The sequence below is a fragment of the Staurois parvus genome, unplaced genomic scaffold (assembly GCF_062004578.1).
Source record: "Staurois parvus isolate SC_StPar_1 unplaced genomic scaffold, SC_StPar_1.0 ptg001192l, whole genome shotgun sequence".
In the NCBI taxonomy this organism is placed as follows: domain Eukaryota; kingdom Metazoa; phylum Chordata; class Amphibia; order Anura; family Ranidae; genus Staurois; species Staurois parvus.
Window position 1 is genome coordinate 4,133,531 of NW_028318988.1, and position 22,276 is coordinate 4,155,806.

The following is a 22,276-nucleotide window of genomic DNA, read 5'->3' on the forward strand; positions in this document are numbered from 1 at the left end:
CATCTCTTATATTTTATCAAATAATTGGCCAATATATTGTGTCTTTGTGCATTAAAATGTAAACAAAGTGTATTTAAAAAAAAAATGTGTTTGAAAAATCGTTGCACGAGTACTATGTGACATAATATATAGCAGCACCCCCCATCATTTTATTCACTAGGGTGTCTGCTTTAAAAATATATAATGTTTGGGGGTTCAAAGTAATTTCCTAGCAAAAAAATACTGATTTTTTTCATGTGAACAAAAAGTGTCAGAAACGGCTTGGTTGGAAGAGTGAGTGAGGTGTGGCATAAACATCTAATGCCCCCACCCCTCAAAATGATCCCTTTTTGGAAAGTAAACACCCCAAACTATTTGCTGAGAGGCATGTTGAGTCAATAGAATAATTTATTTTTTTACCACAAGTTTTTGGAAAATGAAAAAATTTTTGTTTTTTTTACACAAAATAGTCACTTAAATGATTTATTGCTCACATACTATGGGTATATGTGGAATTGCTCCCCAAAATACATTCTGCTACTCCTGAGGTGTATTGGGGTACCACATGTGAGACATATTTTGGCAGTCGAGCCAAGTACAGGACACCAAAATCCAATAAGCACCTTCGGGCTTTTAAAGGGCTTTATTTCTTCATTACACTACCTATCACAGTTTTAGAGGTCCTGAAATTCAAGGGTAGAACCAACCCACACCCCCTTCACAAATGACCCCTTCATTTTCCAAAAACTTGTGGTAACAAACGAGATCTGCAAAATCCTCACCATGCTTCCTATCAAATTCCTTGTCTACGTTACAAAAAGGAGTCATTTTGGGGGGTTTTGTGCTCTCCTGGCATTTCAGGGCCTCCAAAACGGTGATAGGTAGTGAGGAAGTGAAATGAGGAAGTTACGCACCTTCAGGCTTTCAAAGGGGTCATTGGAATTCAAGCTCCTGTCTGTGGATAGGCTCCCAAAAAGTCTCACACATGTGGTATCCCCATACTCAGTAGAAGTAGCAGAATGTAGTTTGGGGTGTAATTCCACATATAACAATGGCTTGTGTGAGCAATATATCATTTAAGTGACAACTTTGTGAAAAAAAAATGTTTTTGTCATTTTCCAAAAACTTCCATGGACTCAATATGTTTCTCAGCAGATAGCTTAGGGTGTCTACTTTCTGAAAAGAGGTCATTTGGGGGTGTTTGTACTATCCTGGTATTTTAGCACCTCAAGAAATGTGATAGGCAGTCAGAAAGTAAAAGCTGTGTAAATTGCAGAATCTATACCATAGTTTGTAGGCGCTATAACTTTCACACAAAGCAATCAATATACACTTTTTGGGATTTTTTTTACCAAAGAAATTTAGTAGAATACATTTTGGCTTAAATTAAAATTCATTAATCACATGCGTTCTATTCTGTGGCCAAACTACTTCTGGTACAGATGAAGCCTATTTTCCTCTGGAAAGCAATTTTAATGTCTTTGTTTCTCATGCTGTATATTATGGGATTCATCATGGGAGTTAATACTGTATATAACATGGACACCAAAGAGTCCACATCAGATGAGTAGAGGCCTGTTGGACGAATGTACACAAACATAATCGGCAAGAAATATATACTGACAACTGTAAAGTGAGAGGCGCAGGTAGAAAAGGTTTTCTTCCGGCCTCCTTTGGAACTGATCCTGAAGATTGTTAAAATAATCTTTGTGTAAGATATAAGAATTACAGAAAAGCTTGACAAAATGACAACGGCGCCACAGAAAGACCCAACTGCTAAATTGAGGGATAGGTCGGCACAAGCCAAATTGAGCAGCGGAGCATTATCACAGTAGTAATTGTAGAGTATGTTGGAACCACAATAAGGTACATTTAAGGCAAGAAAGGTGACTGTGATTGGAGCAGCAAAGCCTCCACACCAGGCTGCCATTGACAGTATTATGTAAAGTTGTCTTGTCATGATGGTTTGGTAGTGTAAGGGTGAGCATATAGCTATGTAGCGATCATAGGCCATTACGGCCAGGAGAATACACTCTGTTGCTCCCAAAGACAGAAATAAATACATCTGTACAAAGCAGGCGGTGAAGGAAATGGTATCCAGGTTCATCAGGAACTTGGCCAACATCTTCGGGACGGTTACTGAAGTGTAAGTCATGTCTATAAAGGACAAATTGCAGACAAAGAAATACATTGGGGTATGGAGATGCCGGTCAAAGATGACCAAGAAGAAGATAAAGCCATTGCCAGAGAGGGTGAAGAGGTAGATACAAAACAATGCACAAGAAAGTAAATTGTTGAAATTCTTGAGGCTCGGGAATCCGAAAAGGATGAATTCTGTCAAATGGGTAAAAGTTGCATTGGAAGAAACTGATTGCAAGAAATCATCATTGACCTAGATCATAGAAAATAAAAACAATTAATTCATTATATTATTTTATTGCTCAAATAGCATCAGCGCAATAACCAGTAACAAACCAGTAACAAACACGTTTTGGGACAAAGCATCCTCCATTAGGGCTTCAACATTGGTTGCCAGAGTTACAGTATGGACAGTGCTAAATCCTCCTGGATGGATATCTTAATCTAAAATATAGATGTGTGGGCTCAGTGGCTGGGTACCAGCAGATGCAGCAGGCGCCTCTCAGTGAAAACTAGCAAATGGTACAAAATATCTAATTCAGGGATCAATAAATGGCGGACCGTGGTCCAGACCCAGACCAAGTGACAGTTCTGTCTGGGCCACTTAGCAGCTGGGTGTCTTCTCCTGGGTCCCCCGAATGGCCTCTGATTTAATCCTTACAGTAGGGCAGGGGGTGGGAGGTGCTGCAGATCTGCACAGAGAGGGAGAGTCTTTTCAAACGAACAAGCGGTAATCACCTGATTGCCTATATAATGAGTTGTGTAGCTCCTGTCCTCCATCCAGATCTGCAGCACCGCTCGCCCCCTGCCCTGCTGTGAGGATGATAGGTGGGAGACCCAGGAGAGGACATCCCAAGCAGATAACTGCCTCTGCCCTGCTGAAGGTAGAACTGTGAGGCTGGAGAGGCTTGTATTGAAAGGGGCACTGTAATATAAATGGGCACTCTGATGTGAGAGGTGCTGTGTTATAAAGGGGTGCTGTGTTATAAAGGGGTGCTGTGTTATAAAGGGTATGGCAAAGTAATGGGGCACTGTGATGTGAAGGAGAATACAATGTAAAAGGTATACTGTTATATGAAGGGGCACAGTGATGTGAAGGGGAGCAGCTGAGGACTGTGTAGTACTACTTTAAAGGGGGTGAGGCTGTGATATGAAGGGGGTCTGTGATGTAAAAGTAATAGGAGATTGTGGTCTCTGATGTAAAGAAGGGACTGTGATGTTAAGGAGGGTTGTGATGTAAAGGAGGCTATGAGGGGAAGGATAGGTTAAAGACACTGAGCTGTGATGTACAGGGGGAGCTGTGATGTACAGGGGGAGCTGTGATGTACAGGGGGAGCTGTGATGTACAGGGGGAGCTGTGATGTAAAAGGGGGAGCTGTGATGTAAAAGGGGGAGCTGTGATGTAAAAGCGGACTGTGATGCGTTATAGTGCAAACATGATACCTCTGCCAGAAGAAAATTTTACTGACTGGTCCTCCGTGAATTTTAAATCAAGACACTTGATCTGATTTATTATCTTATAAATATACAAAAATAAATCCAGTATCTATACCACCATTTGTAAACACTATAACTTTCACGTAAACCAATTAATTTACAGGTATTGGGATTGTTTTTAGCAAAGACATGTCGCAGAATACATTTTGGCCTAAATGTATGCCGAAACTTGATTTTTAATTTTTTTTACTGGACATGTTTTATAGAAAAAAGTCCAAAATATTTTTTTTTTCTCAAAATTGTTGGTTTTTTTTTATAGCGCAAAAAATAAAAACCGCACAGGCGATCAAATACCACCTAAAGAAAACCCAATTCATGGGGAAAAAAAGGATATAAAATTTCATTTGGGTGCAGCGTTGCATGGCCACGCAATTGTCAGTTAAAGTGATGGAGTGCCATAACACAAACTGCTTCTGTAACCGCTTCCTGGCCGCCTTATAGCAGAAATACTGCTACAGGGAGGCACAGGTGCACAAAATCACACATACATACATATATATATATATATATATATATATATATATATATATACATACACACACACACACACACATACATACAGTGGGGCATAAAAGTATTTAGTCAGCCACCAATTGTGCAAGTTCTCCCACTTAAAAAGATGAGAGAGGCCTGTAATTGGCATCATAGATAGACCTCAACTATGAGAGACAAATTGAGAAAACAAATCCAGACAATCACATTGGCTGATTTGGAAAGAATTTATTTGCAAATTATGGTGGCAAATAAGTATTTGGTCAATATCAAAAGTTCATCTCAATACTTTGTTATATATCCTTTGTTGGCAATGACAGAGGTCAAACGTTTCCTGTAAGTCTTCACAAGGTTGGCACACACTGTTGCTGGTATGTTGGCCCATCCTCCATGCAGATCTCCTCTAGAGCAGTGATGTTTTGGGGCTGTCGCTGGGAAACATGGACTTTCAACTCCCTCCAAAGGTTTTCTATGGGGTTGAGATCTGGAGACTGGCTAGGCCACTCCAGGACCTTGAAATGCTTCTTACGAAGCCACTCCTTCGTTGCCCGGGCGGTATGTTTGGGATCATTGTCATGTTGGAAGACCCAGCCATGTTTCATCTCCAATGCCCTTGCTGATGGAAGGAGGTTTGCACTAAAAATCTCACGATACATGGCCCCATTCATTCTGTAATGTACATGGATCAGTCGTCCTGGTCCCTTTGCGGAGAAACAGCCCCAAAGCATGATGTTGCCACCCCCATGCTTCACAGTAGGTATGGTGTTCTTTGGATGTAACTCAGCATTCTCTCTCCTCCAAACACGACGAGTTGTGTTTCTGCCAAACAGTTCTATTTTGGTTTTATCTGACCATATGACATTCTCCCAATCCTCTTCTGGATCATCCAAAAGCTCTCTAGCAAACTTCAGACGGGCCCAGACATGTACTGGCTTAAGCAGGGGGACACGTCTGGCACTGCAGGATCTGAGTCCCTAGCGGCGTAGTGTGTTACTGATGGTAGCCTTTGTTACGTTGGTCCCAGCTCTCTGCAGGTCATTCACTAGGTCCCCCCGTGTGGTCCTGGGATTTTTGCTCACCGTTCTTGTGATCATTTTGACCTCACGGGGTGAGATCTTGCGTGGAGCCCCAGATCGAGGGAGATTATCAGTGGTCTTGTATGTCTTCCATTTTCTAATTATTGCTCCCACAGTTGATTTGTTCACACCAAGCTGCTTGCCTATTGCAGATTCAGTCTTCCCAGCCTGGTGCAGATCTACAAGTTTGTTTCTGGTGTCCTTCGACAGCTCTCTGGTCTTCACCGTAGTGGAGTTTGGAGTGTGACTGATTGAGGTTGTGGACAGGTGTCTTTTATACTGATAACAAGTTCAAACAGGTGCCATTGATACAGGTAATGAGTGCAGCACAGAGGAGCCTCTTAAAGAAGAAGGTACAGGTCTGTGAGAGCCAGAAATCTTGCTTGTTTGTAGGTGACCAAATACTTATTTTCCACCATAATTCGCAAATAAATTCTTTACAAATCAGCCAATGTGATTGTCTGGATTTTTTTTCTCGTTTTGTCTCTCATAGTTGAGGTCTACCTATGATGCCAATTACAGGCCTCTCTCATCTTTTTAAGTGGGAGAACTTGCACAATTGGTGGTTGATTAAATAAATACTTTTGCCCCACTGTACATACACACACACACACACACACACACACACACACAATTTGCGCTCCCGTGGTTTTCACACCCCTCCCAGATAGCATCAGATTGCCCATCAGTACACCAGTCATCACATTTAACCTTTTGATTGCCAGGAAGACGCTCATAGACAATAAACCTCCATTGCTAGTATAGTGTCTGAACGGATCAATATCTTTGATCAGATCAGCACTATACCAGCATTCACATTAGTATAATGTCCCCAAAAATGCAGTGTTATTGGGATCAGCCCTGGCACTTGCGTTTAGCCCCTACGCTTACCCCCCCCTTCTCCCCCAGCAAGTGCAGTGTCAGTAGGTCACTGTTACTTGATACATTGCACACAAAACTGCAGTGTTCGCAGAATCAGGCCTGATCTCTGTTAGCACTTGCCGGTTAATTTTGATGACTCTCATATGCAGCAGGGTGCCAGTACTAGTGTCGCGTTACCTTTTGGTGAACTGGCGAGCACCAGCGGCCTAGTACATCTTGGTCTCAGATATCTCTTAGATTGTAAGCTCCAAGGAGCAGGGTCCTCCTTACCCTCTTGTATTGAACTGTATTGTTGCTGTATTGTCTCCCGTTATATTGTAAAGCGCTGAGCAAACTGTTGGCGCTATATAAATCCTGTATAATAATAATAATACCAGCACTGCAGTATCACTTGATGATGTGGCGAGTCTCATAAGTGCAGTACAAGCTGGTGCACTAGGAAGCACAAGTATTGTCCCGCAACCACCAAGAATTCGCACACAGGCCCATAGAGCCCCTAGTATCCTTCCAGATGTGCTTGCAAATCCCGATTGGCAGCCCACAAATTCTGCAGCACCCGTACTTCCCCCATTCACTGCCCAACCCGGAATTCAGGTGGAAATAGCAAATTTAACTAACCCCCTTGATTATTTGGAGCTGTTTTTTCACGGAAGATCTGTATGCATTAATTGTGGATCAAAGCAATTTATATGCACAACAGTTTATCGCCGCCAACCCAAATTCAAACCTTGCCAGACCATTCGCATGGAAGCTCATTACGGTTTCCGAATTAAAAATTTTTTTGGACCTAACCCTCAACATGGGCATTACTAAAAAAAATGAATTGCGGTAGTATTGGTCCACAGACCCGATTCATCATATGCCCGTGTTCTCTGCTGCCATGCCTAGGCATTGATATGAGAGTATAATGTGTTTTATGCATTTCAACGACAATACACCCTGTTGTCCTCGGGGTGACCCTAAATTTGACCGGCTCCACAAAATTCAGCCCCTCGCAAATCTCCTTAACCAAAAATTTACAGATGTCTGTACTCCCCAGCAAAACATCTGCATTGATGAGTCCCTCATTAATTTTTCTGGCTGCCTTGCATTCAAACAATTTCTCCCCTGAAAGTGTGCCAGATATGGGGTCAAGATGTAGAAGACCTGTGAGAGGACAACAGGCTATACTTATGTTTTGGATTTACGAGGGAAAAGATAATCACGTGCAGCCCCACGGATGCCCAGACAACACGGGAAGTAGTGGCAAGATAGTTTGGGACTTGGTGTCATCCTTTTTCCATATGGGGTACCACTTATACGTGGACAATTTTTATTCAAGCGTGCCAATATTTAGACATCTTGGAACTGGCGCATGTGACACCGTGTTGCCTAATGTGTGCCCACCATTAGAAGTGGGTGGGTGCAGGGTGGTATATTCTAATGGTGGGCATACCACACACTTTTTCTGGCAGAAATTTCTTCACTTTTTTCATTCAGTCCACAGGCTGCATACTAAAAAAAAAAAAAAATAACATAGCAAATATACCCAACAAGGACCAGCGATGTACTGGTACATCACTGGACTTTGAATGGTATCATTTTTTTCAGCTGGCAATAGGCTTTCATGTAAAAGCAATCCTAGTGGCTAATTACAAGCAGCCGGAGACAATGCCCCCCCTCCCCCCGCTGCCTTCCAAGGCCTTCTCGGGCAGTCCCGTGCCATCATAGGAACCTGAGAATGCAGCCGGTGTTTCTGCCAGCTGACCATAGGGCTGATTGGAGACCAGAGTGGTGCCAATCATGTCTATAGCCTAAGAAATCGGAAGCTACGAGCATTTCATCACTTCAGTTTCACAGGATATAAACAGCACCATTTGTACATTGTGAAAGCATCTGATCACACCGATCTTGGTTTAATTAGATAATGTAAGGGCAGAGGAGATATCTAGAGTCTGATAGAACTCAGATTTCTCAAAAAAGAATATATGACAATGCCCATAGCAGTTATAGGGGATATTTACTTTCCCTGTGATAGCATTAAAAGTGATAAGAAAAAAGGAAGGGGACAGTGTAAAAATTATTAAAAAAAAAAAAAAAAGTACCCTTGCCCCCCCTTGCACAAGCGCACCTGCGTTCATGAGTGTTGACCCTGTGCCAATATGAAAACAGCGGTTGCACCATGCATGTGAGGTATCGCCACGAACGTCAGATCAAGGGCAGTAATTCTAACACTAGACCTCCTCTGTAAATCTAAAATGGTAGCTTGTAAAGGCTTTTAAAATGTTGCCTATGGATATTAAAACATATGCAGTTTGTCTCCATTGCACGGGGCATACGCAGTTTTAAAACGTCATGTTTGGTATCTATGTACTCGGCCTACCATAATATTTTATATTTTACCAAATAATTGGCCAATATTTTGTGTTTTTTGTGCATTAAAAGTAAAAAAAGCTTCTTTTTTTTTTAATTGCTTTTGAAAAATTGCTGCACGAGTATTATGTGAGATAAAAAATTGCAACACCCACCATTTTATTCACTAGGTTGTTTGGTTCAAAAAATATATAATAATGTTTGGGATTTAAAATAATTTTCTAGCAAAAAATACTGTTTTTTTTCATGTGAACAAAAAAAGTGTCAGAAAAGGCTTGGTCTTCAGGTGGTTTGAAGACTGAGTGATGTGTGGCATAAACTTCTAATGCTGGGCATAAAATGCCCCCACCCCCCAAAATAACCCCTTTTTGGAAAGTAGACACCCCAAACTATTTGCTGAGAGGCATGTTGAATCAATAGAAGAATGTATTTTTTACCACAAGTTTTTGGAAAATGACAAATTTTTTTTTTTTAAACACAAAATTTTCACTTAAATGATTTATTGCTCACACATGCCATGGGTATATGTGGAATTACTCCCCAAAACAAATTCTACTACTTCTCCCGAGTATGAGGGTACCACATGTGAGAGACGTTTTGGCAGTCTAGCCAAGTGTCGCAATCAGGGGTCAGGCTCAAAGACTAGTTGCTATATCAGTGGAAAGGCTTACCTGAAACCAGCAGGATATCTACACAGGCAGGTCACCGCGGTGGAATGGTGGGATCACCCGAGGTGCGGAGTCTAAGTACCAACTGGTGATCACCAGAGCTTCTAATGGTGGAGATGGATTTGGCTGCGTGTTAGCACCAGGTCGCGGTCCTCAGGATCACCCCACCGGGAGGTGAGCAAGCGGAGGTCCAGTAGCTTATAAACAGGTGAGGATCAAACAGAAGTGTGGTCAGTAAACAAGCCAAGGTCGGCAACGAACAGTAGCAGGTTGGGATCATGCAGAAGCGTAGTCAAGAACAAGCCAAGGGTGAATAACGAGTGATAGCAAAACATGGATAATAACAGACGATAAGGAGCACGATACTGGCTGGAGAGCACAATAATCTGGCAAACAGGAAGTGCAGAGACATGGTTATATCAGGAAGTTCATGGGAGGGGCAAGGGGTTCAAGGTTCATGATAAACAAGGTGAAGGTAGGATCATCCAAATAATTGTCAAGGGAGCTGTCCAGCATTCCAGGTGGCTCAACAAGAAGAAACATTGCCATTCACCGCAGAAAGCCCAGGTTCGGACCCAGGCTCTGACACCAAGTATAGGACCCCAAAATCCAATAAGCACCTTCAGGCTTTTAAAGGGGCTTTATTTCCTCATTACACTTCCTGACTACCTATCACAGATTTAGAGGCCCTGATATGCCAGGATAGCACCAAACCCCCCCAAACGACCACTTTTTGGAAAGTAGACACCCCAAGGAATTTGATCAGAAGCATGGTGAGTATTTTGCAGATCTCGTTTGTTACAAGTTTTTGAAAAATGAAGGGAAAAAAACAAAAACATATTTTTTTCTTTTTTCATATTTCAAAGCCTTGTGAGAAAAAAATGAGATCTGCACAATACTCACCATGCCTTTTTTTAAATTCCTTGAGGTATCTACTTTCCAAAAAGGGGTCATTTGGGGGGGTGCTATCCTGGAATTTCAGGGCCTTCAAAATTGTGATAGGTAATGAGGAAGTGAAATGAGGAAGTTACGCACCTTCAGGCTTTCAAAGTGGTCATTGGATTTCAGGCTACTGTATGTGGCTAGGCTCCCAAAAAGTCTCACACGTGTGGTATCCCCATACTCGGTAGAAGTAGCAGAATGTATTTTGGGGTGTAATTCCACATATACCCATGGCTTGTGCGAGAAATATATCATTTAAATTACAACTTTGTGTAAAAAAAATATTTTATCATTTTCCAGAAACTTGTGGAAAAAAAAAATCTTCCATTACCTCAATATGTCTCTCAGCAGATAGCTTAGGGTGTCTAAATATAAATAAACAGCGCAAACATACACCTCTAAATCAAATCAATATATAAAGTGCATATTATATAATAAAAATTATATTAGTAGTGAAAGTCCATCATGATAATAGACAACAAAAGTTCGTGAATCACAAAAAGTTCGTGCAAAAAGATCAAAAATTCTTCAAATGCAAAGAAACTTCCACCTTCCACCCATGCAAACCAACATCAAATACACTCACCAGATTTAGGTGAATGAAACGCCTTTTAGGAATTTTTATGGGATCCTAAACCCTCTTTCGTATCCACTCTATAGGAATCCTCACCATCAGTATAGGCTCCACCATACAACCGGGGAGAGAAAATCTCAGATAGTGTGATATTGCAAATTACCGTTTTTAAATAAAATCAAGGATTAAGGCTACTCACATTTAAATCACTTTAAAAAGGCATATTTATTAGAACAAGCTTCTTCCAGATGGACAATGACTGTCAGACAACCTCCTCAGGAATCTCACATCACAGCTCCAGGATACAGCAGAAGCTCCACAGAGAACGAACATGCACAGATCCCAAAAGATGGCCGCTGGAACGCACCGCTCGGCGTGCGTTCCACTCACCGGAAGTGACGTCAGACGTATGGGGTAAAGACCGGAAATGCGTCAACGCGTTTCGCCCCTCCCATCGGGCGTTCTCAAAAAAATAAATCTTCCATGGACTCAATATGCCTCTCAGCAGATAGCTTAGGGTGTCTACTTTCTGAAAAGGGGTCAATAGGGGGTGTTTGTACTGTCCTGGTATTTTAGCACCTCAAGAAATGGGCAGTCAGAAAGTAAAAGCTGTGTAAATGCCATTATCTATACCATAGTTTGTAAACGCTATAACTTTCACACAAAGCAATAAATATACACTTTTTAGGATTTTTTTTAACCAAAAACATGTAGCAGAATACATTTTGGCTTACATTTATGATGAAATTTTAGTTTTTGGATATTTTTTATGAGAGAAATGAGAAAATATACTTTTTTTCAAAACAATTTTTTTTTTCAGAAAATTTTGTTTATAGCGCCAAAAATAAAAATCGCAAAAGTGATCAAATACCATCAAAAGAAAGCTCTATTTGTGAGAAAAAAAAAGGACATACATTTCATTTATGTACCATATTGCATGACCGCGCAATTACCAGTTAAACTAGTGCTGCGCTATATAGCAAAAAATGGCGTAAATTGCAGTATCTATACCATAACTATCTTTGAGTTTACTATATATTTTTATAGCTGAAAGTAAAAAATATAGTTTTTCTTTCACAATTTTCGGTCATTTTTTGTTTATAGTGCGAAAAATAAAAAGTGCACAGGTGATCAAATACCACTAAAAGTCCAACATCAAAAGAATATATAAATATCAATATCACTGCGACTATATTACTGCTGCAAACATGTCCTTATTAAGTCTGTGACTTTGACACTTCTAGTGCTGTGATAGGAGATAATAACCGTGCAGTCCACCAATCATAAAAAATATTATGCACCTTCCCCGGTTGTGCTCTCACCTGGTGTATATGACCAAACCGTTTAGTGAGGTCATAAAAAGCTTGCGTCCCTTTAATTGGACTTAGTGGTAAATGGATAGGATTATCCCTATTTCCCTGGGATGGATGGATGGATGGATGGAGTGTTCTCTCTTCCCACTAGGGGGTCTCCTTGCTGCCTTATGGATTTTTCTCCACGGGTATAATGGCCATGAAATGTAATAAAAGAATATAGTGCCTTATCCTCTGTACAATTTTGCATGTGTGACGTCATGACGCTTAAAGCAACATACAGCAAGTATTCAGCAATATTGGAAAACTTTACTGTGGATTCAAATTTCAACATTTTAAAGCATTTTTAACTTGTCATACATGTGAGTGCAATACTTTATTTAATAAATTACATTTTGAAGAAGATAAGGCACTATATTCTTTTATTACATTTCATGGTCATAACACCTATGGAGAAAAATCCATAAGGAAGCAAGGAGACCCTCTGCTGGGAAGAGGGAACACTACATCCATCCATCCATCCATCCCAGGAAAAGAGGGATAATCCTATCCATTTACAACTAAGTGCAATTAAAGGGACACAACCGGGGAAGGTGCATAATATTTTTTTATGATTGGTGGACTGCACGGTTATTATCTCCTATCACAGCACTAGAAGTGTCAAAGTCACAGACTTAATAAGGACATGTTTGCAGCAGTAATATAATTGCAGTGATATTGATATATATTCTTTTGATGCTGGACTAATATTTATTTAATATTTATTTATTCACATTTTTTGCAATTGGTAGTGGAGCGCGACATTATTTCTGATTTTATATTTTACCATTTGTTCTGAAAAAAAAAAAACAAGGTACAATCAACTTGGATACACCAAGTAGTTGTGATAAATGTGTCAAAATTCCAAATTTGCGTTCAGGCATTAAAATGTGTTTTATCCTCAGTCACCAAGGGGTTAAGTATAGTATAATATAATACATTTAACAAAATATGCCATTTATTACAGTTTCTTAAAATGTTTTTGCAATATATGTAACGAGAAGAGAATTGTTCTTTTTTAATCAAAATTGTCTCATGCTTTACATTTTCTGCCCTACACTGTCAACATTATTTTAGGTACATATAGTTTCTTGTTTTATCTTTTGTTTTATGTTTTTGCATTGCATGACTTTTGTTATTTTTTTTTAATTGCATTAAAAAAAGAAAAGAAAAGAAAGGAAAAACAAAAACTGTAATTTCATATTTACCTAGCACAAAATCTATTTTAAATGTCAAATTGTTTTTTTTTACTATTTTTTTTAGTTCAGAATAAACATTTTAACAAAATAATCAATATATCAAACTTACCTTCCATAGGTCAGTGACATTATTTTCCATGACAAATAATAAAAGAAAACTTTTGGCAAGAATTGAAATGTTAATATTTTGATCTTCTTCAAAAATGAATGAAACAAACTGAATTTTGCACGATTGTTTTAAATGTTGTTTAGTAATTGGCTACATATGTGTAGCATGGCTTTTCCTTCAATTTTTCTTGGTGGCGAATAAACTACGCTGTGATTAGCTTCTATTTAAACCCCTGGTTATAACACAAACAGGGGATCTAAAGCTAATTAGAATCCTCCAAGGAATGATTAACTAATGTTGCCATTGAAGTTGTTGTTGTTGTTGTTTTGGTGGTTATAATTATTTGATTATTATTAGATTAAACAATAACTCTCCCATATGCCTTGCCCTGCAGAGAGTTAATCTAACTATCCATAGACACAAAATTTAAAAACTATCCATAGACACAAAAAATGTATGTATTTATTAATTTTTTTAACTATTTATATGTATTTATATTATTTATAAATATACATTTTAATGTACAGTATATTCTTTAGAAACCTTCAAAGCATTGTTTTTTAAAAGGATGTATTCATTGATGATCATAATTCCTTAACAAATATATTTAGTTGTCTTTCTTTAGCATGTAGCGCTACCCTCGTGAGGGTCACTATGTTGTGGACATCCCTAAGCCTCTCTCTGCATAGCCAGGCAACAGGTTATTCTCACACCAACTTGAATCCAGAGACCTAGACCAGCCCATGGACTGTTATTTCTTCATTCCATATTAAGCTCCTTGGCCTCAGAGTTTGAGGGCGATGTTATTTTGGCTGTTGATTCTAACCTAGCATTAGATCAGATATTGTATCGTTCCCGAGCCGCCGTGCTTCAGTCCCCTTCTAGACAGAGCTGTAAGTTTGCCCAGCTTCTTGTTCAAATATTTTATTAGTTTAACAAGGCATGAGAGACATAGACATAGGGCATTCCTACGCCCATAGGTCAACATGTGTACAAGAGTATTAGCGACAACAGGAATGGTGCCCTTATAGAGGTGGGGAGAGAAGCACAGATACATAAATGCAACAGCTTGGATGGTGGGAGGAAGGCAAAATCTTACGTAGACATGTATATTCAAAGTATAATGTGGATATTATTATTATTATACAGGATTTATATAGCACCAACAGTTTGCTCAGCGCTGTACATTATAATGGGAGACAGTACATGAGACAGTAGAGTAACAATACGATTCAATACACGAGGAGTTTGAGGGCCATGCTCCTTGCAGCTTACAATCTAGGAGGGAGGGGAGAGTGGTACAGGAGGAAATAGCTGTGGGGGATGGAGTGGTAGGAAGAGTGGAGGAGTTCAGTAATTAGCTGAGGGCGGGGTAGGCTTCCCTGAACAGAGAGGTTTTCAGAGTGCGCCTAAAGGTGAGGAGAGTAGGTGATAGTCTGATGGATTGGGGTAGGGAGTTCCAGAGGATGAGGGAAGCCCTGGAGAAGTCCTGGAGACGGGCATGGGAGGAGGGGACCAGGGAACTAGAGAGTAGGAGGTCTTGTGAGGAGCGGAGAGTACATTTTGGGTGGTATTTGGATACCAGATCGGTAATGTAGTTTGGGGCAGTATTATGAACAGCTTTATATGCCAATGTTAGCATTTTGAATTTTATCAGTTGGGCAATTGGAAGCCAGTGGAGGGATTGGCAGAGGGGGGGTGGCGGATACGGAGCGGTTAGTAAAGTGGATGAGTCTGGCCGCAGCATTCGAGATAGACTGAAGCGAGGATAGCCTGTGATGAGGTAGGCCGGTGAGGAGGGAGTTACAGTAGCCAAGTCATGATATAATAAGGGAGTGAATGAGTTGCTTAGTGGTTTCCGAGGTTAGGAACGGACGTATTTTGGAGATGTTGTGGAGGTGAAGTCTACATGAGTTTGTCAGCCATTGGACCTGGGGCTGGAAGGACAGATTGGAGTCTAGGATTACACCTAGTACTCTGGCATGAGGGGAGGGACTGATGGTGGTGTTGTTGGTCTTGATGGAGAAGTCGGGGGGGGGGGGGGGGCGCGGGCATGGGAGGAAAACTAGGAGCTCAGTTTTGGAAAGATTTAGTTTGAGGAAGTGGAGTTACATCCAATCCAATATGTCGTTCAGTAGGCTTGTGATTCGGGCGGAGACTGAAGGGGTGAGGTGAGGGGTAGAGAGATAGATTTGCGTGTCGTCAGTGTAGAGATGGTAGTTGAAGCCGTGAGAGTGTATCAATTAGCCAAGGGAGGAGGTGTAGATGGAGAAGAGAAGGGGCCCGAGGACAGAACCTTGAGGGACCCCAACAGAGAGGGGGAGTGAATAGGAGGTGGCATCGTTATAGGTAATGCTGAAGGAGCGCTGTGATGGATAGGAAGAGATCCAGGAGAGGGCGGAGTCTCTGAGGCCAAGAGAGTGTAGTTTTTTGAGGAGGAGGGGGTGGTCAACCGTGTCGAAAGCCACAGAGAGGTCGAGGAGTAGGAGCACTGAATATTGGCCATTAGGTTTGGCGGTTAGCAGGTCGTTGGTGAGTTTGAGTAGGGCAGTTTCGGTGGAGTGTAGGGGGCGGAAGCCAGACTGGAGGGGATCAAGGAGGTTGTTGTCGGTGAGGTGGGAACTTAGGTGATTATAGACTAAGCGCTCTAGGAGTTTGGATGTAAATGGCAGCAGGGAGATGGATCTAAGGTTGTTCAGGTTGGTGGGATCCAGGGAGGGTTTTTTAAGTATGGAAGTGATGTGCACGTGCTTCAGAGGGGAGGGGAATGTGCCAGAAAAGAGGGAAAGATTATAGATGTGAGTGAGGGAGCGTAGGATGGAGGAAGAGGGTAATCGTAGGTTGTAAGGGGACAGGGTCAAGGCGGCAGGTGGTGAGGCGGGCTTCAGAGAAGACCTTAGTGACCTCTTCAGTGGTGGCGAGGTGGAGTGTTGAGGGGGTTTTAGTGTGAGGAATGCTAGGTGGGGTGGAAGTCTGAGTAGTGGCGATGTCCCTACATATTGCGTCGATCTTGTTTTTGAAGTGGTTAGCAATCTCATGGGCGGTGAGTGAGGTACTGGGTGGGGGCAGAGAAAGTAGAGAGTTAAAAGTAGAGAAGAACCGGCGAGGACTGCAGGAGAAGGTATTAATGAGGGTAATAAAGTAGGCTTGCTTGGCAGCGTGAAGGGAGGAAGTGTATGTTAGGAAGGCAGATTTATATCAGGTGAATGCTAGTTGGGATCTGGTTTTGCGCCATAGCCGCTCCAGTGTACGACTGCGTTGTTTGAGATTTTTGGTATAGTCAGTCTGCCAGGGTTGTAGCGGTCGGGGTCTAATGCTTTGTGTTGTTGGGGGTGCTAGCGAGTCTGGGGCGGCTGATAGCGAGTTGTTATAAACAGTAGTGGCCAGGTCAGGGCAGGACAGGGGAAGGATACTGTCGTAAAGTTGGTCAGCTGCAGAGTGGAAAGGGGCAGGGTTCAAGTTGCGGAGGTTTCGGCTGGTGATAGTTTGGCGTTTGGAGGGATAGGTGTTTCAGGACAAGAAGACGGAGAAGGTAATGAGGTTGTGATCAGAGAGAGGAAAGGGGGTGTTTGTGAGGTTGTAGGGAGTGCAGAGATGAGAGAAGACAAGGTCTAGGGTGTTCCCGTCGGAGTGGGTGGTGGACTGTATACACTGTGCGAGTGCAAAAGAAGAGGTTAAGTGGAGGAGTTGGGAAGTAGCCGGGTTATTGATGTTGATAGAAATGTTGAAGTCTCCAAGGATGATGGTAGGTAACTCGGAAGAGAGAAAGAAGGGTAGCCAGGCGGAGAAGTAATCAATAAAATGGGACACAGGGCAGGGAGGCCGATAGATTACTGCAATCCTCAGAGAGATTGGAGAGAATAGCCAGATGCAGTGGGCCTCGAAGGAGGAGAAAGATAGAGAGGGGGGGGTTGGGAGGACCTGGAAGGTGCTCTGCGGTGACAGGAGCATACCAACCCCACCACCTTTTCGACCACTGGGTCTGGGTGAGTGGGTCCAGATGAGACCTCCATAGGAGAGTCTGATTAATGATAAACTTACTAGTATCATTTACAATAATAACTCTAAATTTGAGCACACATGGGACCATGGATTAGGTATATCTCTATTATTGAATGGAGGCTGGCCCTTTTTCTCTTTCTTTCTTTCTTTCCTTCTTTTTTTCTCTCTTTCTTCTTTCTTTTTCCTTCTTTCTTTCCTTTCTTCTTTCTTTTTCTTCCTTTCCAATTTTTTCTTTACCCTCTTTTTCAAGTTTTTCTTCTATATTCGGTTTCTCTATTTTTGTTATTTGGTTATATGATACTGCCCACACCTACTTGATTGGTGGAATAACTACTTAAAATCGACTATACCATATTGGGGTTTCTGGTTTATTGTTTACTACATTATTGGTCGATGTATTATTATGTGTCTAAATATTCCATGATTCCGATTGCTTTGCTTCAACCCATCATGTGGGTGGGTTATGTTTCTATATTTCTGTATACTGTTTTTACAGATTTTAAATAAAAATATTGAAATATAAAAAGGGATAATTTGGGGGGTATTTCTACTGTCTTGGTATTTTAGGGCCTCAAAAAATGGGAAAAGCAGTCAGTACATCAGGATTGATACATTTTCAAATAAAAATACCATAGTTTATAACTAGAGATGAGCGAAGTATTCAAAAATTCGATTCGACTGATTCGGCGAATTCGTGGAAAAAATTTGATTCGAGTCAAATATATTCGCTGTGAATTTAACTCATAAAAGGGTGTTTCTAGGCTTCAGAGAGCCTTTATATTAGTGCAGAACACTGTACCTTTAATTTAAATGCCGTTGGAGTCTGCTGGGGAAGAGAAATAATACTGTCAGTCAGTATGACATGCAGATGAGTGCCGTCGATCTTAGAATCACCGCACACTTCACTCATTTGGGCAGTCACGGGGCCAAAACCAGAGTTTGGAGCCACAGAGTGGCGGTGGAGGCAGCAGCAATGGGAGGCCATACAGCACCCTATGACAAAATGGAACCCAGCAGGAGTGTGAGGAGAGCTGAAAGTGGCACATGGCAGAGTGTGGCGATGGAGACAGCAGCAATGGGAGGCGGTACAGGGACCCATGACACACTGTGGACCTAGCAGCAGCGTGACGAGGCGGTACGGGGGCCCATGGCAGATTTGGGGCCTGGCAGCACCTATGGGAGGCCTGTAATCTGCCAGCGACCTATGACAAAATGGAAACCAGCAGGAGTGTGAGGAGACCTGAAAGTGGCACATGGCAGAGTGTGGCGATGGAGACAGCAGCAATGGGAGGCAGTACAGGGACCCATGACACACTGTGGACCTAGCAGCAGCGTGAGGAGGCGGTACGGGGGCCCATGGCAGATTTGGGGCCTGGCAGCACCTATGGGAGGCCTGTAATCTGCCAGCAACCTATGACAAAATGGAAACCAGCAGGAGTGTGAGGAGACCTGAAAGTGGCACATGGCAGAGTGTGGCGATGGAGACAGCAGCAATGGGAGGCGGTACAGGGACCCATGACACACTGTGGACCTAGCAGCAGCGTGAGGAGGCGGTACAGGGGCCCATGGCAGATTTGGGGCCTGGCAGCACCTATGGTAGGCCTGTAATCTGCCAGCAACCTATGACAAAATGGAAACCAGCAGGAGTGTGAGGAGACCTGAAAGTGGCACATGACAGAGTGTGGCGATGGAGACAGCAGCAATGGGAGGCGGTACAGGGACCCATGACACACTGTGGACCTAGCAGCAGCGTGACGAGGCGGTACGGGGGCCCATGGCAGATTTGGGGCCTGGCAGCACCTATGGGAGGCCTTTAATCTGCCAGCAACCTATGACAAAATGGAACCCAGCAGGAGTGTGAGGAGAGCTGAAAGTGGCACATGGCAGAGTGTGGCGATGGAGACAGCAGCAATGGGAGGCGGTACAGGGACCCATGACACACTGTGGACCTAGCAGCAGCGTGACGAGGTGGTACGGGGGCCCATGGCAGATTTGGGGCCTGGCAGCACCTATGGGAGGCCTGTAATCTACCAGCAACCTATGACAAAATGGAAACCAGCAGGAGTGTGAGGAGACCTGAAAGTGGCACATGGCAGAGTGTGGCGATGGAGAAAGCAGCAATGGGAGGCGGTACAGGGACCCATGACACACTGTGGACCTAGCAGCAGCGTGACGAGGCGGTACGGGGGCCCATGGCAGATTTGGGGCCTGGCAGCACCTATGGGAGGCCTGTAATATGCCAGCAACCTATGACAAAATGGAACCCAGCAGGAGTGTGAGGAGAGCTGAAAGTGGCACATGGCAGAGTGTGGCGAAGGAGACAGCAGCAATGGGAGGAGGTACAGGGACCCATGACACACTGTGGACCTAGCAGCAGCGTGAGGAGGCGGTACGGGGGCCCATGGCAGATTTGGGGCCTGGCAGCACCTATGGGAGGCCTGTAATCTGCCAGCAACCTATGACAAAATGGAAACCAGCAGGAGTGTGAGGAGAGCTGAAAGTGGCACATGGCAGAGTGTGGCGATAGAGACAGCAGCAATGGGAGGCGGTACAGGGACCCATGACACACTGTGGACCTAGCAGCAGCGTGACGAGGCGGTACGGGGGCCCATGGCAGATTTGGGGCCTGGCAGCACCTATGGGAGGCCTGTAATCTGCCAGCAACCTATGACAAAATGGAACCCAGCAGGAGTGTGAGGAGAGCTGAAAGTGGCACATGGCAGAGTGTGGCGATGGAGACAGCAGCAATGGGAGGCGGTACAGGGACCCATGACACACCGTGGACCTAGCAGCAGCGTGACGAGGCGGTACGGGGGCCCATGGCAGATTTGGGGCCTGGCAGCACCTATGGGAGGCCTGTAATCTGCCAGCAACCTATGACAAAATGGAAACCAGCAGGAGTGTGAGGAGAGCTGAAAGTGGCACATGGCAGAGTGTGGCGATGGAGACAGCAGCAATGGGAGGCGGTACAGGGACCCATGACACACTGTGGACCTAGCAGCAGCGTGACGAGGCGGTACGGGGGCCCATGGCAGATTTGGGGCCTGGCAGCACCTATGGGAGGCCTGTAATCTGCCAGCAACCTATGACAAAATGGAAACCAGCAGGAGTGTGAGGAGCCTGAAAGTGGCACATGACAGAGTGTGGCGATGGAGACAGCAGCAATGGGAGGCGGTACAGGGACCCATGACACACTGTGGACCTAGCAGCAGCGTGACGAGGCGGTACGGGGGCCCATGGCAGATTTGGGGCCTGGCAGCACCTATGGGAGGCCTGTAATCTGCCAGCAACCTATGACAAAATGGAACCCAGCAGGAGTGTGAGGAGACCTGAAAGTGGCACATGGCAGAGTGTGGCGATGGAGACAGCAGCAATGGGAGGCGGTACAGGGACCCATGACACACTGTGGACCTAGCAGCAGCGTGACGAGGCGGTACAGGGGCCCATGGCAGATTTGGGGCCTGGCAGCACCTATGGGAGGCCTGTAATCTGCCAGCAACCTATGACAAAATGGAACCCAGCAGGAGTGTGAGGAGAGCTGAAAGTGGCACATGGCAGAGTGTGGCGATGGAGACAGCAGCAATGGGAGGCGGTACAGGGACCCATGACACACTGTGGACCTAGCAGCAGCGTGACGAGGCGGTACGGGGGCCCATGGCAGATTTGGGGCCTGGCAGCACCTATGGGAGGCCTGTAATCTGCCAGCAACCTATGACAAAATGGAAACCAGCAGGAGTGTGAGGAGTCCTGAAAGTGGCACATGGCAGAGTGTGGCGATGGAGACAGCAGCAATGGGAGGCGGTACAGGGACCCATGACACACTGTGGACCTAGCAGCAGCGTGAGGAGGCGGTACGGGGGCCCATGGCAGATTTGGGGCCTGGCAGCACCTATGGGAGGCCTGTAATCTGCCAGCAACCTATGACAAAATGGAAACCAGCAGGAGTGTGAGGAGACCTGAAAGTGGCACATGGCAGAGTGTGGCGATGGAGACAGCTGCAATGGGAGGCGGTACAGGGACCCATGACACACTGTGGACCTAGCAGCAGCGTGACGAGGCGGTACGGGGGCCCATGGCAGATTTGGGGCCTGGCAGCACCTATGGGAGGCCTGTAATCTGCCAGCAACCTATGACAAAATGGAAACCAGCAGGAGTGTGAGGAGACCTGAAAGTGGCACATGGCAGAGTGTGGCGATGGAGACAGCAGCAATGGGAGGCGGTACAGGGACCCATGACACACTGTGGACCTAGCAGCAGCGTGAGGAGGCGGTACGGGGGCCCATGGCAGATTTGGGGCCTGGCAGCACCTATGGGAGGTCTGTAATCTGCCAGCAACCTATGACAAAATGGAAACCAGCAGGAGTGTGAGGAGACCTGAAAGTGGCACATGGCAGAGTGTGGCGATGGAAACAGCAGCAATGGGAGGCGGTACAGGGACCCATGACACACTGTGGACCTAGCAGCAGCGTGACGAGGCGGTACGGGGGCCCATGGCAGATTTGGGGCCTGGCAGCACCTATGGGAGGCCTGTAATATGCCAGCAACCTATGACAAAATGGAAACCAGCAGGAGTGTGAGGAGACCTGAAAGTGGCACATGGCAGAGTGTGGCGATGGAGACAGCAGCAATGGGAGGCGGTACAGGGACCCATGACACACTGTGGACCTAGCAGCAGCGTGAGGAGGCGGTACGGGGGCCCATGGCAGATTTGGGGCCTGGCAGCACCTATGGGAGGCCTGTAATCTGCCAGCAACCTATGACAAAATGGAAACCAGCAGGAGTGTGAGGAGACCTGAAAGTGGCACATGACAGAGTGTGGCGATGGAGACAGCAGCAATGGGAGGCGGTACAGGGACCCATGGCACACTGTGGACCTAGCAGCAGCGTGACGAGGCGGTACGGGGGCCCATGGCAGATTTGGGGCCTGGCAGCACCTATGGGAGGCCTGTAATATGCCAGCAACCTATGACAAAATGGAACCCAGCAGGAGTGTGAGGAGAGCTGAAAGTGGCA

The 22,276-nt window shown here is 44.4% G+C and overlaps 1 protein-coding gene across 1 annotated transcript in view; it reads right to left on the bottom strand.

Moving 5' to 3' along the window:
• Nucleotides 1-1,390: 1,390 nt before the first annotated feature.
• LOC149438452 (olfactory receptor 6N1-like) overlaps nucleotides 1,391-22,276 on the bottom strand; it is a 35,353-nt gene continuing 14,467 nt past the window's right edge. The window contains exon 2 of the mRNA XM_089659960.1: nucleotides 1,391-2,371. Within this exon, the coding sequence (XP_089516086.1) occupies nucleotides 1,391-2,371 (981 nt within the window). The remainder of the gene's footprint in view (nucleotides 2,372-22,276) is intronic.